At 37.7% G+C, this 18,414-nt stretch overlaps 1 protein-coding gene across 1 annotated transcript in view; it reads right to left on the reverse strand.

Annotated features, from left to right (window-relative positions):
• The window catches only part of TANC1 (tetratricopeptide repeat, ankyrin repeat and coiled-coil containing 1), a 100,259-nt gene that overhangs the window by 3,116 nt on the left and 78,729 nt on the right, over positions 1 to 18,414 (reverse strand). The window contains exons 13-25 of the mRNA XM_075152602.1: positions 17,038 to 17,645; positions 15,536 to 15,644; positions 15,195 to 15,317; positions 14,069 to 14,305; positions 13,411 to 13,596; positions 11,358 to 11,436; positions 7,603 to 7,736; positions 6,970 to 7,093; positions 6,673 to 6,848; positions 4,025 to 4,157; positions 3,064 to 3,155; positions 2,040 to 2,186; positions 378 to 478 (exon numbers count right to left, since the gene is read on the reverse strand). Of these exons, the coding sequence (XP_075008703.1) occupies positions 378 to 478; positions 2,040 to 2,186; positions 3,064 to 3,155; positions 4,025 to 4,157; positions 6,673 to 6,848; positions 6,970 to 7,093; positions 7,603 to 7,736; positions 11,358 to 11,436; positions 13,411 to 13,596; positions 14,069 to 14,305; positions 15,195 to 15,317; positions 15,536 to 15,644; positions 17,038 to 17,645 (2,249 nt within the window). The remainder of the gene's footprint in view (positions 1 to 377; positions 479 to 2,039; positions 2,187 to 3,063; positions 3,156 to 4,024; positions 4,158 to 6,672; positions 6,849 to 6,969; positions 7,094 to 7,602; positions 7,737 to 11,357; positions 11,437 to 13,410; positions 13,597 to 14,068; positions 14,306 to 15,194; positions 15,318 to 15,535; positions 15,645 to 17,037; positions 17,646 to 18,414) is intronic.

The raw sequence follows: 18,414 nt of genomic DNA on the forward strand, positions 1-18,414 counted from the left end.
TCCTGTCCATATAAAAGCACCCAGTTATTCTCGGTAATAAATAATGCAGTGCTGGAGTTTGGTGGCGCACTGCTGACAAGATTCTGCTGAGTCACGTGGAATAGCAGTCCTATTCACTCTTACACTTAAAATAATCCCGCTTCATATCAATTTGCTACTTTCTGGACTGCCTAACAGTTACCTAAATGAGTATTCAATTCTGCTTTTTTGGTTTGGTTGGCTTTAACTGATACAGAGACCTAATGCAGATGGAAAGTGCACAAGGAAAATAACAACTTCTTTGCAAGTTCCAAATACAACTAGCGGAAAAGAAAAACAGTTACTGAAAGTGTTAGGAAGTTAAAAAACCTGTGCAGATGTACAGAGTCAAACAGTACCTGCTGCTCCTCTTGGCTCTTGCTCTAGCATAATAGGCTTCGTAAGACTTGGGTTTCAGATCCAATGCTTTGGTAGCAAACTCTTCAGCCATACCAAAGTCCTAATAATTTAAACAAATGTACTCATTATACATTGACAATAAAAGAAAGCTGCATGCTTTTTATTCGTGGTACTGCTTCAGAAGTGCAGATAGCGTACGCAGTATAGAAAGCCACCTTTATCAGATAGCAAGAGCAGATATTTTCTGAAAGACTGAAAACAGACCTCATTTTGCTAACCTTGCCTCTCCTGTCTAAGGGAAACCAGTTCCAAGGGAGCTAAAAAGCAATGTTAATATAGGTAAGATACGGTTATTTTCAACCCAAATATGTTAAAATGTTAGAAGAGATTGCATGTTTAGCAGGATAAATGACCACCTCAGATAGCAAGGCTTTAGAATGTGTTCTGAAAGAAGACCTAGAGAAAACGAAGAAAAATCAGGAAATGGGTTGGATTAGTCCAGAACTTTCTTTGATACGGTAAGTGATATTTTTAAAGAAGAATTGCACTAGATGCAATATATTTGGTCTTCATTTAACAAGAACACTGAATAAGAGTTTAGTAAATTGTTGGTTAAACCAAAGACTGGAATTAACAAAGCAGGACTGAAAAGGGGGGCAAAGATGCCTATGGGGAAGATGAAGGCAGAAGCAAATCTAATTTTTGTAACAGCCATGCACAGCACAGGGTGTTCATGATACTGAATTATATCGAGCATGATGATACAGGAGGTTGGAAAGTATTAACACCCCAAAAAAGGTCCCGAGATATCATGCAAGAGCAAAGTAACGTGATGAACTTGAGCTTTAGATGTAAGGTGATGCACTTCAGGATTAGCAAAATGTAAATGAGAGTTTATCAGTGGGATACGGTAAGAAACGCACACACACGCATACACATGCACTAGTTGGTCACAGAGCCACTTTCTGCTGTTATTTTGATGCAACTGAAAAAGCCAATCTCATCTAGGAAGGCATCAGGAGAGGGAAGGCATCAGGAGAGACAGTTCTAGCACAGAAAGGAAAGGATTAGTAGCGCTGTGCAAAGCAGCGGCAGAACTGCCTATGTAAAGTCCTGGACACCTATGTTTAGAAATTCTTTCAATTGGAGCAGATGCCAAGAACAACTTGGATGACTAGGAAATTAAGAAGTTACTGTTTGAAAGAAGCAACAGTGTAAGGTATATTCAGAAGATCAGAAGTTTTTGCTCTGATGGTCATTCAGGTTCTTATCAGCCATCTGATGCACTGGTGAAGGTACCAAGAAACAACCAGCACACACAATACAGCCGTAGTAGTAGGTTATGCTGTATGGTAACAAAGGGTAGCGGTGGTGGCATTTTCCATTTAGTCTTTTTAAAGGACCACAAACATCCAGCAGTTCGTCATTCCAAAATAACTGGATTACACAGGAACAGCTTTGATAGATCCCCCACAGCAACACACCCTCATCTTACGAACTGTCCCCATTTGTCGACACAACAAAGCCCAGTATCAGGATACAGTGAAAAGGATTCTAAAATAGCAAAAATAAATGTCCAAGTACAAACTCAATAATGCAGGAGAACAGAAGTCTAAGATTGCCAATGCCAGAGAGGCAACAGATGAACAGCACAAGCTTACATTTGTTTTTCGGCGACATCTTGATAAATTTAGGTATAATGAAACTCTCAGCTCATTGAATGCTTTCATTTCTTCTCCAAATCCTTCCCTTGGAAACTTCCTCAAGGCATACTGATAGCGCTGTGCCGCTTCCTTCATCTTACCTTTCTACAAATTTAGGGAACAAGAGGCTTTTCACAAACTCTGAAAATTGCAATACTCTTGCAAAAAAGCACATTTATATTTGACATCTACCAACAGGTGCTCTTCAAGTAGAAAACAGAGCCAGATTTTTTTTTTTTTTAAATATATACAGTATGAATTACACTTACACACAGGCACAATGAGAGAACTTGCATGTTAACTAGCATTTGTGTTTGTTTCTAAATCATACCTTTAACGGTATTTCACCAAGATAGTATTTGCATTAATACACACTACTTGTACCAGAAAAATTCATGCATGTACAATTCATGTATGATACAACTCATTATTTGTTCATTTCTTTACTTTTTTAAACAGAGCAGTCAAATATCTGATGATGTGGTTGATTAAAACTCTAAGGCCTAGATGCTTCTAGTAGAGCATTTCCTTAATCGGGATGTAAAGAATGTAAAGATGTAAAGAATCAGGATGTAAAGAATGTATCAAAAGAGCTGTCACCTTCCTCATTATATATTTAAATAGCACACACAAGAGCATTTTCCTGAAGAAAAGGATGTCACTTAATTCAACAAGGCACTTTTCAAACGAGCACCTTACATTCTAAGTTGCTCTTAAGAAGCAACTGATTGCTACAAATGTTCACAGAGCGACTTGCTCAACAGAAAGAAAACGTACTTAGTATTTATTTATTTTACATGGGAGTTTTCAATGATTCTTTCCCAGGGCTCTCAAGATTTCTTGGTCTCGTTCCCAACATGAGAGGATGTGCAAGTACACATCTTGTTTGAACAGAAAAGGAGGTATAAAGAACTTTAATCTACCTTCAGACAGAAGTCCAATTACAATGTTCTGCTATCAGAAAAAATAAAAATCTACCTACTTTGTACAGTATATTTCCTTCTTCCATCAGTTTCTGCAGCAGAATAAGGAGAATATCGGGTTTTGAGGTGGCCATTGCCCATGCTGCATTTCCTGCAAGTTAGATTTTAAGTATCTCTGACAAAAGCGAAGAAAGTGTGTTTCTGATATCTATTCACACTAGAAAGCCTAATCCTACTTCAGTAGATATTCCACCTGCGTATTATTATTATTATTATTATTATTATTATTATTATTGTGTGCACATATATTTGAAAGACTTTATATATATACACATACCTGCCCCCTGCCGCCCCACATAGATAGCAGTCAGATATGAAATGGTCCGATCCATTTTACACCTGGTCTAAAGCCAGTATAGGACAGTATGAAAGTCATGATAAAGTTCGGGCCTAAATAAGGAGCTGTATTTGATCATACTTAGTACCCAAATAGTAATCAATGATGATTTAAAGGTACTACAGATTCAATAGTTATCATGTACACAGCTGCACCACCTACTTGCCTACTGATAATACATGATTTGGACATATACTTTTTGCCCACCCTTTGCAAAAATGTACAATTGTATAATTTATTAAAAGAATGTTATTTAAATGTAAAACTTCTTAATCTAAATTGTTAATAGTGTCAGAATTAAGTATCACTAATAGCATAATCATCATTTTCTTGTTTGAGTATATCATGATAGAGTAACCACATAAAGACTGACTCCTCCAGACCTCCTCATCAACACACAGGGTAGAATAAAACTGCTTGCCTTTCCTCACTTCTGAAGTGAGTCTTGAGTGTCTGCCTTTAAAAGAGAGAGATTGGTTTCTCTTGAGCGGGCATCTGCAAACCATACAACCTGCAAAAATCTAGTGCGTATTTCAAGATTTATTTACTTCATCTACTTCGCAGTAATTCTAGCAGAGCAGATATTCAGTTGTTTCTCCTGAGTACAGGATAGTTTTACTAACCTAGTTTAGCTCCCTTTCTCAGCAGCATAACCACTACTGACGTGTTACGACATCCAATAGCTCTGTCCAGGGGCCGCATGCCGCTGTGGTCAACATGCTCAATCATGGCTCCTTTCTCTACCAGGTACTGCACCTGTGAAAAGAAAAAAGGACAAGCCTTGTAACATCATTTTTGGTAGGAGCGGCAGAATCTTCCTTGAAGTGTACTGAGTATACGCTCCAGAGTATGCTGCGGCCACTTTACATCCAGTGAACTGAACCCATTGAAGACGACACAGCATGGGAATACTATCAAACTGCACCGAAGAGCTGCGGCTAAGGAATGAAAAAAACAGACCACCACCCAAATTCCTGGAAGTACCTGTGTCAGAAAAACACTACGACCAACACATTATGCTTGTTGCCTCCTTCGTTCATGTTCTGCATGCCAATATGCAGACACGGCAACTCAAGCATACGGGCAGTAAGCTCAGATGAAAACGGAGTAGCAGCACAGGCCCTGTGGCTTCCCCTTCAAGTACACCTGACACTACAATGACAAGCATGAAGTGCAGCACAGAATATGCTCCTAGATAGGACACAATGCTATACAAATACAATAAACAGAAAATACAGAGACTACTATCCTGTAATGCGAGATACTTAAAAAATTCTAATTAACAGTGTAAATACAAGTTAAGGTGTGAGGGACCACTTCTATACGAAGAAAAACACATTTGTAATTTTATTCATTTCTTAACCATTTATTACTGCAGTCTAGCGCTGCAGTTGGACATAAACGCAACAAACGTAAAATGTAGCAAGGGCAAGTAAGAAAGTTTACGAAAGCAAAATAAGCATGCCAGACACCATCAGCTTCCACCCCACATTCACCAAGCACCCAGAGCAACGGAGTAATTCTAGTAATTGTCCATCAGCAATACTAATTAAAAATGCAATATACAGGAAATGACAGCGAGGGCAGGTTTGATGTAAGCAATAGTTCTTTCACATAACGACTGCTTGCCCAAATGCGACTGGCAGTAATCTAGTACGGAAAGAGGTATTAACAATCCTTCCCACCGACAGGCCCCCAGACCCAAAGCTGCTGCCCCTTGATGAGCTCTTCATCAGCATTATTCCACCTTTGCCTGTTGCCCGAGCACAAAGATCAGGCTGTTCAGCCATACGAACCGCCGATGCGGCCAGTCTATCAGGTGAACTGGCAGTCTGTACTACTCCAATGCAATAACCTACAGTAAAAGCATGTACAGGAGTCTGGATATCCCTCCTTCCCAAGCAGGAAAGAAGTCCCTCTTCAGGTACCAATGTTACCTAGAAACACTTGCAGTGGCAGGAATAGCTCCGTGATGTGACTTCTGAAACCTGTTAAAGCCAGCACAGAATTTAAGGGCTTATTTACAATTTCACGTTAATTCTGACTAAGGGTGAATGGGACTTAAAGTGCTATAGCAAGTTATACCGTATGGCAGCATTTTTATTCAAGAACTGCTGTTTTGAAACAGGACGTTGTATATGCAAACGCTAGAAATAAAGAAGCTAGCGAGGCTGCATATGCTATTCTTTACTCTTGGATCTTTACATGCAGACTTGAGCAAGCCTTTCCTTGCAGTTTGCGGAAACTGCATTCCTATCTGGTCAGGCTTCTGAATTGTGCTTAATTACTGAGTTTTGAAGCATGAGAACAAAATCACTGCAAAAATCTGTGATGTTAAAAATACAGAGGATTCTAAACCACAGACTTTAAACTTATTGTATACTTTTCTTATTATACTTATCTCAGTTACAGGCATGGTCCATTTCAGATTCAGACAAACTTCACCTAAAATGCCTTATATTCTTGCACTGTAACATTTATGATAGAGGAAGAAGGTAGTATGTGAGAAAGGTACTGGACGGAAAAAGGAACTTCAGTTGTTGTCCTATTTCTGAAATGACCTGTGGAACAAACTGAATTTACATCTCAAGCCTTGTATTTCCACATAGATAGACTGGATAGTAACACCAAAATGTGCTCCGTGCCATCTTCACAAGATGAAAAGCGTAAGGATTTCTAACAGTTCTCTCCCTGTCATGCAAAGCATGTAAGATACCTATCAAAGACAAGTAATGCTGCCTTATGATGGAGAAGAACCTTTCTGCCTTTCATCTATTCTGGCAATATTATTATTCTTCATACATCTCTCACCTGGGGTCTGTGTTCCACTAAGACACCCAACTGACTGGGACCCTGTCAGGTTACCTCGATGGGTTTGCAGAGGCCGAAAAAAGATATTTTCCTTTCATGTCCCACAGGCTTTTTTTTTTTTTTTTTTTTTTTTTTAAATTCCAGTTCATCCAAGACAGAAATTGTAAATGCTACTTTTTATTGAGATTTAAAATGCTCACAATGAAGTACAACAGCACGCTGTAAAACATAACGGCATAATGCTGGACTTTATCACAACTACCTCGGTACTAAAACCTTATCTAGAAAATGCTTTTCTGAGTAAACACTTGCACTGCAGTCAAGATGCTAGCAGCGTAAGCATCTTGGCTACTTCCTCAAATTTCCTTCCTATTTTGGTTGGCAGTATTTTTTCTAAGCTTTGTTTGGTATTAACAAAATTCAATACATGCTTAGTTTTTCTACTGTTAGTTCTACTTACTATATCAGCATCTCCATAAAAAGCTGCCAGGTCTAGGGGCGTTCGTCCATTTTTGTCTGTCTGATCAGTTGTTGCGCCTTTCTCAACTAAATACTGAACCACTTCCCTGTGGCCTTTCAGACACGCCCAGCTCAAAGCTGTCAGTCCTTCTTTGTCCAGAGATGAAATAGCTGCACCTGTAAAATGAAAATTAACTTTGTTATGAAGATGTCCTGTTTAATAAGCAAAATTACCTAACTCACACAGATGCAGTCTCTGGTACAGCTGTGCATCCTTGAACCACTACTTATTTTCTACCTTCAGAAAGCAGAAATTCCACAGTGCTCAAATGTCCTTCACAAGAAGCCACCATAAGCGGAGTTCGGCCTTGCTTGTCGCTTAAATTCACATCAGACCCATGCTCCACTAGGAGTTTAGCAATCTGAAATAGAAAGTAGCGATTTAAAAATAAATTGGCAGATTTAAATTTTAGCCATAATGGCATGAACTTTTAAAGATAAGGACTAAGGTTTTATTTATAGCAATCATTGAGAAATCCTCTGCAACTCAAGTCTTGACTGTTTGCAGTTCGGGGCCTTCTCCTGACAGGAGTGGCCAGCATGAGGAAGGCTCCTGACTCTAAGGTTCTCCCTCCATTAATACAGAAGCAGTATAGGGGATCTGAAATTGCCTCTGTTCTTGGCCTAGGAAATAAAATATCTTAACTCCCATGTATTATTTTTCAGGTGTACTATAACTAAGGTTGTCATGCAGCCGATGTACTTTCAAATCCTTTGTTTCACTTTAAATTACTTAAAAAGTGACATCTCTTTGAAGTTGATGCAAATGCGTATTAGAAAATTTACACTAATTCATTACAGGACTAGAGATGGGAGGAATCAAGGACTGCTTCCCAAAGGGATCCCTTTAATTCACAGAGATGTGTCAGACCTGCCAGTGCCCCTGCCGTACTGCACAGAAAAGTGGAGGAATCCCCCTCCTATTAGCTCTCGTCACAACTGCTCCATGTTCAAGTAGTAATTCGCAGACTTCCAGTTTTCCCCTTCCTGCAGCAGCTGTCAGGGCTAAAGAAAGCATTTATCATCAACATCATCATCTCGTAGCCATTTTACCACATCTTTTGACACATGAACATTATATGAGTGTTACTGAATCCCCAATTTTTTCAACTCAGCTGCTCCATAAGATTTTCGTAACTATTTTCAAATGAATTAGTCGGAATCAGGTTAAGTCAGTAAGCCACAGACATTCTCTGACAAATAAAAAGATGATTCTCAAAGATCTGTATCATGTGCATAGCTTTTAGGTTAAAAGGAATCTTTATGAAAATTTTGGATAAACCCGACAGCCTGAGCCAGTTCTAGTTCCTTTTTCATTAATCACTTTTTTCATGACATGAAAGCTTCATCTCTTTCCATCAGACCCTTGCCAAAGGTGAAGGTGACAACAGTTCTGGGATTCACCAAAAGGGACTGTAACTCAAGTTTCAGGAAGTACTGTTCACTGATCCCTAGCAGCGATGGATTACCAAACATCAGATCCTTACGTCTCTGCAGAAAGTCTTGTCTTGGACAATTTAGCTTCATTCTGTACTATTCCCTGTTTTGCATGGTGAAAAACACAGTAGGTTATCAATCAATAGTTCTAATTCCTGTGTGTTAACTCTTGCTCTAGACTTCAAGGGATTACTGTACATTTTCCAGTACACAAGAGACATAAACATTCTGATTCGCCTTAAAAATCTTTTTTGAACTCAACGGTGTATGTTGTCCAGAGCGAGTGCTCTTGACCTCTATCTAAAATGCAGTAACCTCGCAACTTGTAAGCAGATAGGTGCTACTATCAGAAGACACCTTTTCAGCCAGAGTATCGCAACTGCACGCACACTACACACACTGGCGACAGAGCAGTCCGACACAATATAGTAGCAAACGTGTCCAGTTACCCCACTAACAAAATCATGGACACGATCTTTATTTTAGACATTCATAAGATACAAATTACTGCACATATATGTTCACAATATATAGCTTATGAGAAAGCAGGTAATTTCCACACGTTCAGCACTAATATTTTGTGACTCTACTCAGTACCATAACGTGTTGCTGTAAGGCTATACATTTAAACAACTTGCCACCTCCTCCTATAGCTTATTATATATACTCCTTGCTTTTCACTGTGACACTCATTGAAGCTTGAAAGGAAATTATTTTCCCCATCATGATTTTCCCCCGCCTCTTCCCTTTGGCTTGCATCAACTTATTGTGTGTTTTAAATGGAGCTTGAAATTAAAATGTTTTGGGTTTTTTTTTGTTGTTTGCGGTGAAGCATCATCACTAATGTTAACGCTGTTTAGAAAATGAGTTCATGTGCTAACTGCTGCAAGAATCGGCAAAGGACTCGCCCCTTCATTTTCCACATCCTATTACCATATAGTTTCCAGTAAGAAGTGGGTCAAATTGTGAATTTCTTGTTACTTATTTTTTAGCATTTTCAAACATGATAAAGTAGAATTTTTAAAAATTCCAACGGATGCTGAAAGTAAATGAAATTACAAACACTGCAGGAAGTAGTAAATTTTTTTTTTTTTTAACAACAATATCTAACCCATTCACTCTTCAGTCACTGATACTTCACTATGTTACAGCTACATCAACTGTTCAGATCTGAACAACTGGAAAGTAACTGTTACAGATATCAACATCAAACATATCTTGTTCAAAAACTTCACATTTTTAATTCTGTCAGTACCAGCATTTTAGCTCGTGGTGTAATTAACATTACAGAAGCAATATAACTGCCTATACCTTATCCAGGTATAAGAAGACTAAACAATTCCTCCAGTCAGCTTAAACAACATCAGGACTAAATCCTGCTCAGGAATTCCAACTATTCTACTCAAAAGGATCACCTCTGATATGCTTAACGGTACTCTGCGAAAGTTGAGAACAGCCAAAATGATGCTATTTTCTATCACTTTTACTAGACAGTAAGTAACGCTCCAAATTAGTTAATCTGTATAGAGCATATGAGGTTGGAAAAACATCTCAGAGATGTCTTTAACCTAAGATCATGTCTTCCAAGTAAGACATAGTAATGTGGAGTTTGAAAAGGGTAAACTAAGGAAATTTAGAAAACGGGCTTAAAAGTCTCCCAGCCCTACGTCCTCTCATTTCATGTTACGTGACTTTTTTTTTTATCTGCTCCACTTTAATTTGCTGTGTAACTTGCCTTGAACCCATATTTCATACAGGCATGGCCTTCAGCTACATTAATGTGATAAAAAATATTGGAATGGCAATGATGAGCTCTAGCTGTCTTTCCCTCTAAAAGACTCACAATACAAACAGCCTCCACAATGAGCAGAACCAACTTAGGATTCAAGTAGAGAACAGCAGTACAAACATATGAGCAGAAACAAGCTGTTCCTGAACATATTACTGTATGAAAAGGAATGATCTTTAGGGTTGTTCTATGCCGTTTCAAGGTGCGATGGATTTTCCCTTTTTAAAACAGGCACTCACAAAACACACCGTTCCTCACTCCACCTGCCTCATACTTCTAAGTTTTCTCACTACCCAGTTCCATATCATAATCCCATTTACAAAATAGACAGCAAAGAACCATGCAGTCCAATGCAAATGTAAGTTCACCCACACATGCAAAACTGTGAAGATTCCAGCAGCATATACGTTAGCATCCTTTCCACATAAATTTTTTTACGTTCAATAATTGAAGAGTAATATTTCATTCAATGCTAATCCTGTGGCTATCCTGACTCACTCTACATGTTTTTCCTGTCCCAAACTTACTACTCTGTATCTCAGAGAGCACAAAAGTGCCACAAGGAACCGCTCGTAGTTCTCTGGACTTGGACCTTCACCTCCATCACAAGTCAGGACTGCATAAGGAAGCACGCACTTAATGAGTAAAGATTCCCATTGCATTAAGCAAGAATTTCTATATAAAACGTTGACAAGAAAATATTAAAGGAAAATTAATTTAGAAACAGACGTATGTTTTTTGGAATTAATTGGATTTGCAACAAGAGTTTTGTATGTGCACAGAAATAAAGAACATTTGCTTCTCCAGTATGTGAAGAGGCTACTGACAATCATTAAAAGAGACTGTTTTCCCAGCTGCTTGTGCAACCTCAGCTGTTTAAATGAAATCGAGATGCTACCCATATGGTAAAACAGGAAAACTTTCAGCTGCGGGCTGCACAGTTTACAGTCTGTCTTTAAAAAAAAATCTAGCATTTCCCATACATACAAAGCTATGTCTTTTCATCCATTGCCTAATTAGAACAAACGAGGCAATTGCCTAGCATCTCCTGCAAACAGATGAGATTTTTAAAAAAAAAAAAATTCTCAAACAGATAATCCTAAGAAATTCTACACTGAAGCTTGAAGCACTATATTTCCACAGACAATTTTCAATTTAATTAGAAAGTCAGTAATTTACAGAAATTTAGTATAAAATAACTCTTCTTTTCCATACATGAGATGAGTGGATTTAGTAAGTTAAAAACTCTATACTTACGTTTATAAATTGCACTTTATTATTGAAACTGATATTTTCCCATTACTTTTATCACAGAAAATTAAATTTAAAAAATCAAAATTAAAAACTCTCACTTCTTAAATGAGCAACTCTAATTAGGGAAAATATGAGAAAGGAAATACCTGTTTCTCCCCACAAGGCATCCGTGTCATTGATGTCTATTTCATGTTCCTTTTCAATTGTCAAGATGTAACAAACCACCTGTCAAAAACAGTGAGCAGGGATGTAGTGAGTCACAAAAAACACTTGCAAGATATAGCAACCGGTAAAAGATTTAAAACACGTGAGAGTGCTTCTCCCTTAATGCATATGAGTCAAAGAAAATGAATATTGCTCATAATCCACCAAAGCAAGTTCAGTATGATTTTTAGTATGACTTGAAGATGACTGAATGTTATTGAAAGCAGTTTAAAAAAAAAAGCCCAGTGCCTTTCTGTTAATTGGTTCAGGGTGTTTTACATGATTATGATTTAATGAACTCCTGTGTGACCTACGTATACCAGAATAATCAAGACAAACAATGCCAAAAATAAAAATAACGCATCCCAGTTCAGCAAGGAAATTCCGTATTGTCTAAATTGAAGGGAAAAAAGAGAATAATTTGCATACATATTGTAAAATAGGGATTTCTATGTTTTTCCTTTTACATTGCTTATATCTTAGCTGTTTTTCAAAATTTCTTCACAGAATGGTTTAAGCATACATTGTTAAATGCTAATTTTTAAAACTTGAGACAAGTTATAACTAAAGTTTTGCTATGCTTTTATTTTATTAAGGAAATCTATGTTTTGTAACCACCTGCTAGTAAAAGATTATTAAATTAGAACCTCTTCTACTGGCTATTTTAAACAAATTTTCTAACAGGGGGACACGGTCACTGAGACTGCAGCAAGCAGGTAAGGGAGTAGAATCACACTAACAAAAGTTTTGGATGCTATGGGAAAAAGCAAAGGTAGGAAAGCAGAAAATATACGGGTATTTTCAGGCTATGAGAAGTGTTGTATACAATGTATGGAAAATCCTAAAATTCGAAATGCTAGAATATAATTTATTTAAAATTCATGAAACACACAGGCCTTTTTTCTAGCTAAGAAGAATTAAGCTGCTTATTGTCCTAAAAATAGAGAAAAATAGACATTTTCAGGTAAGAGTAAGTATTTACGATTAATGTGATCTATTTTGCTGATATTCAGGAGTTGACTGCTTTTATTTAATCAGTGGATAACAAAGAACAACTTTTATGAAAGTGAAGGAATTATCCATTAATCCAAGTTAATCATAGTTCAGAATCCTCAAATTTATATTGTGAGACAGTCATGGCTTATATATAATATAAATTAATTGCACATAGACATTTCTATGTTTGAATCGTAAACAAGTTTAAAGATCAAATTCTTATCTTATAGCAATTAAAAAAAATAGCTTTAAAAGAAGTAAATATTGAGATGATTTTACTGAAGACATTTTAAGTTTCCACTTTTGGCACATCACTTATAATACATGCACAGGAAATTCCATCAGCCTAGTATGATCTTTATTCAAGGATCTTTACTTACTGATTACTTTTGTATCAAGGTTAAGATCTATTTTCCCAATGAACAGAAAACATACTTGTATTATCTAAATATCTAAAGTATTTTGAGTATTTCTTACACGTTTATTTTTATTGTCCGTTTTACTGAATAATACTGTAATGCTGACAAACACTTCTTTTAACATATACATACACAAACCCAAATTTCTGTCTGAAGTGACAGCAAGCTGAAATAAGCCAAAGTCTTGTAACTTGACACGTGCATCAGGTTAAAAAGTTAAGCATGTGCAAGTATGTGCAATATACGATTTGTTATACTATGAAAAAAAAATTCAGCCTGAAGTAGAAACATACTAGGGTGGGTCACTGATACAGAATATCATCATTACCACTAGAGACAACTTCCAAGGAGAGTGAGGAGAAAGTAGATAGAAAATTACATATAAACAAACCCTGAAGCACATAGTATTATTGGATAGTTAACCACACCATTTAAAACAGCTGCTAAGAATGTATACTACTTTAAACATCAAGTTTCAATAGTTCTGCTTTCCAAACCTCTTTTAAAAATAGCTGCAAGCAGTGGTGTACAATTCTGATGAATTCAAACAGATCTGGAAATACCTGAACTATCAACCTACCTGACAGTGTCCCATACTGGAAGCTGCTGTTAGTGCTTGTTGCAGTGCGTGGCTTTTTCTTAGTGAATTTTGTTCTTGGGAAGGAGTTATCCAAACAACATTGAGCAAGTACTCAAGGATATCACAATGCCCTCTCAATGCACTATGGACTAAAGGACACTGGCCTTTCTTGTCTACATAGTCAGCCTGCATTGGAAAAAACATGTTCAAAGTTAAAAAGTCTAGCGAAAGGCCATGGAGAGGAGAAGCTCCTGAGCACTGCAAGAGAGCAAATGTCATTCCTATCTTCAGGAAGAGCAAGAAGGAAGATCTGAAGAATGCTTGGTGGATGCGGGGAGAGCTGTGAATGGTGTCTACCTCGACTTTAGTAAGGCTTCTGGCACTGTCTCCCATGACATTGTCATGGACAAGCTGATGAAGTACAGGTTACGTGAGTGCACGGTGAGGCGGACCCAAAACTGGCTGAACAGGGGGGCCCAGAGGGTTGTGATCAGTGGCACATGGAAAATGCTTCATGGAAGTCTGTGTAGGTGATCTGGACTCCCCGCCCCAAGTCTATGTGTGTTAATTATATAATTATGTAATCAACGACAGTCGTCTTAGGCCTTTGCATGATTTTTTTGGTTGCAAACATTGCAATCTTTGTGCATCAGCTTACCTTTGCACCTTTTCTGCACAGCAGTGAAACTATGTTCATGTGACCTGCAGCAGCTGCATAACTAAGTGCTGTCATCCCGTTTTCTGAAGTTCCATCAATAGCAGCTCCAAATTCTAGTAAAAGAGTGACCACTTCTTCATGTCCAAGGTGCGACTGAACACACAGCACTGGAGCATTATTTAGTACTTCAGTCCTATAATTCACATTTGCTCCTGCCGAGATCAGCAGCCGACTCACCTAAAATTTAATTTAAACAAAACAATTTTTTCTTCAGATTTATCTGAATTTATTAAGAGACTTCAACATCTTGATTCACGTTACTCCCTAATTTTGATGCACATTTTATTGGCAGACATCGACTTTATCACATATATAGCAACATGAAAGTTTAAAATCATCTGTTAGCAAATCAATTATTGTATTACTGAACTACAAGACTCAGCTCTCCCCTGAAACTCATTACTCTCTCACCACAATTTCATCTGTTGTAACAGTAGGATTTTTGAAGGTGTGACTTGCTACTACTCTGCAGATTTTTGTAACTGTCTCCATTACCAGAGAACCAGATTGCATAACAAGCAATCTTAAAAAAACTGTAAGAGCATGCATGAGTGTATGTGTGTGCACGTGCATGCAAATTTCCAATCAAAAGGCTTAGCAGTTGGCTAAAATTGCAACTTGTCAACTTGGATCTCCCTATCCATAATCCAGGGATTCAAATAACAGTGCAAAGTTCTGGCATTTTATATCCTTTCACTCTCACAGTATTTTCCCTTTTACAATTCCCTTGATACTTCCCCATACAAGAAAATATGGCTGAACTGCGCCCAGCAAATCAGGTGGTACCTCTGACACCCTGAAAACGCATCCGTACACTTATCTATTAAGAGCACGGTTACATCACAATCACGGTGAAATCCTTCTTTCCATCAAAACTATCAAGAAAAAATGAATTGGACTTTAACAACAGCTTAAAAAAGTACATGAAGACTTGTTATAAAGGAGTTCAGTTACAGATGCATAGTGGTGGCTTTTTTCCTTCACGTTAATTTCAACGTTCATCAACAGAGTTACAGCGACAGTGGCAGATGAAGCACTGATTGTACACGAATGCTTATTTTCTTACCTTCACATTGGGTGTATAGATGTTTCTCAGAGAAGCAAGAGCTGCAGACAGTCCATCCGTACTATAACCAATCCACAGGGCTTGAAGATGACTGGAAGAAATTCCAGTCCTTTTACTGAGACCCTAACAGAAATGGTATAACAAGAAATCTCTCTATAGGATTAGAAATACTATTTATATATACATCTCATCAGTATAAAGAGAAGTAACAATTTTGTTTGTTAGCACTACCAAGTATTTTGCATAAGCTTCTAGTAAATTATTAAGGCAACTCAGAGGAGAATCTCTAAGACACACCCATATAAACAGATCATAAAACCTATTAAAGCTGTAAGCTTTACCTTAAAAATGTGAGCTTTAAGTATATGGTGACCAAGTTCCATAGTTTGTTGGCGGTTTAACTTTCCCTCTTGTCGAGAAAACATGAAAGCCAGTAGAGCATGTCCATTCCTAGTAAAAAGGATTAAGAGAGAACTGCTTTTATAACTATACTTTCAGTAAATATCGTAACACATCTATATGTCTGTCATAATAGCTCAACTTTGTCAGACTACTGAAACATACCATTACATCTCAACAAAATTCTTTCCATAATGAAATAATGCAAAGAGAAAAAAGGCAAATTAAGAAGTTGAAGCACACTCCTGGTCCTTCTCTACTGCCACCTCACAAGAGGCCCACGTCAGAACCAATACAGTTTTGGACACCAATTTGCATACTGCTCCCCTTTTGCCTTGTTTCATCTCACAGCCAGAAACTGCAGGTACCCCAGATAAGACCGAATCCTTTCAGAAGTAGAAGATCTGAATCCTTTTGGAATTTGAGATAAAATGTGTATTTAGTAATTCTACATGTACATTAATTGGTGGTCAGTGTTCTAGGAAACAGTGGAAATGGCATAACCCTGAGAAAACAAGGTTATCACATACTATACAAGCTATATACTGGAACTGGACAATTAACCATATGCTAATCAGACTATTCGTCTGAGGGATGAAGTTGTGGGGGACTTCTCGCCCATCTTCAGAAATTTCTGAACAGAACTTTTCAAAAACGGAAGCTTTAAGTAAGACTAGGCAACACGCTGCCTTCTGTTAGAGCATGCACTGCGCATCGGGTACGCAATGGGCCCAGGCTGCAGCTAGCAACGTTGAGAAATGGCAGGGGCCAACAGTCTGCAACCCTCGTAACTCCACCTCCTGAACCGTTTTTGTTAAATGTGCTCAAAAGCACAGGGAAGTCTTGGGTCAGTGATAATTTTAAATGTCAGCATTATTTATTCTTTTGTAAAATCAAAAAAACCTATAACCCTGAAGAATATGAAAAAAATGGAAGATGCAGACTGCAAGAATGTGCATGTACAATAACAGCTTATTGTCTCCAATTTAACTACTTCATGCGCTCTAAGTCAAAGAAGGTGAGATGGAACAAACTGAAACAATGCCACGAGGATATAATAATAGAATGAAATGTCTTAATATTTTTATGTTTAGAAGAGCCCAAACGATCTGTTCTTTCTATTCCTGCACTCTAAATAGACAAGGTGTTGCTGCACATAATTCTCAACAATTTTGCTATGTTAATAACAACATAATACTCTCACTTCCCCACGAAGGTAGCAAAGTCAAATGCAAATTTGCGAATTCTACAAAGTCAATTATGCATTGTGACCTCTGATACTTCTGGTCAAGTCTACCTCTAAATATATAAAAGTTTTCATTTTGGAAAAAATTAAGCGTGCTTGCGTTTTAACATCACTCTCTCCTCTCACCAGTTGTTGCAACCAATTCTATAAAACATAACTGCAGTTATTTGAACATGATTTACTGCAGGTTTCATTTACCTTGGCTCACATAAGAAGTCAGTATTTTCACCATCTGCTCTCCAAACAAGCCATTCCCTGAAGGACGGATGGCAGAACATACGTGTTTTGTCACGTCTTTTTATCAGAAAACATGAAAGGGCTTCCATCCTTTGGCTGAAGTCTTCCCATTGTTGTTCACCATTTATTTGGCCTGCATTAATAGCTTGGAAAATCTGGTCATCTGTCATGGGATGTAGGGATGCCAGTGCCACATTTAATATTGGCAGGGCTCGCTCAAAAGAAGAGTTTGTCATGAACTTCATATTGCACTGAAGTAAGTACAGTTCTGATAGAGACACTGGAACAACCTTATAGCTTGCACTTTTGATTACTAAGTGACCTTTTTGGAAAAGATCCAGAGTGAGTTTCAAATAGAGGTAAGATCCCAGGCTTCTCATGATCAGGTGGTTACTCACTTTCCCAATAATAGCTGCATCAGCTTTTCCATTTAAAGATATGTTGTTTATAATTTCCTGGCTGTTATTAATTCTGTACTGAATATAAGCATTCAAGTCATCATGAATTTCTTTGTTGTCTGGAAAATCGTCCAGGGATGTTGCCATAAAGGGCAGTGAACTTACTACTTCCTATGAAGGGGAGAGGGGGAAAAAAAGAAAGGAAAAAAAAACCACACGGGCATTACAGTATTCCAGCACTAAAAACTCAACAATGCATCTTTGCTATATTTCTCTTCTGTAATGAGTACCAGACAGATTAAAATGAAATTCAGTATCTCTGCGATGGCTTTGCGAATATTGTCCCCTGATAACAGGTAGAACAGTATTTCTACATTTCATCATTTTTCATAGGAAGGTCTCAAATATTTTACCTACCACGCTCAGAAAGGCAATTGCAGAGGATGAGCTATAGAAATGATCGCTTCAAAATTAAGGGAACAGAAAACAGTTACCAGAATTGGGCCCTAAGACAGGCCAGGGGAAGGGGGGAGGTGGAAGGAATGATCTATTAAGAAGGAATGATTTATTAAGAAATATCACAAACGACAAGAGAGAAAAGAACCTCCTCATCATTACATCTTCCAGTAACAATGTACCAGAAAGGTACCATCCACACCAATACAGCCCCATTTAGTTTAAGGCAAGTACCCAGCACGGCACAGTCAGACACTTCAACAGGTTTACCTGAACACATTTTTATGTTTATGTAAGACAGAACACATTTATGTTTATGTAAATAAAGATCCAAAAGACCCAAAACTTCTTACATAGAGGCATATATCAGAAGGGTTTAACAAACTTCTCAACACTTTCGCAACACAAAAAGGAAGTCTCTACTCCACTTTAAAGTAGTTGCATGGATTTCAAAAAGCTGAAATTTCAAGCTAGTGAGATGTTC

The sequence above is a fragment of the Calonectris borealis genome, chromosome 6 (assembly GCF_964195595.1).
Source record: "Calonectris borealis chromosome 6, bCalBor7.hap1.2, whole genome shotgun sequence".
Lineage (NCBI taxonomy): Eukaryota > Metazoa > Chordata > Aves > Procellariiformes > Procellariidae > Calonectris > Calonectris borealis.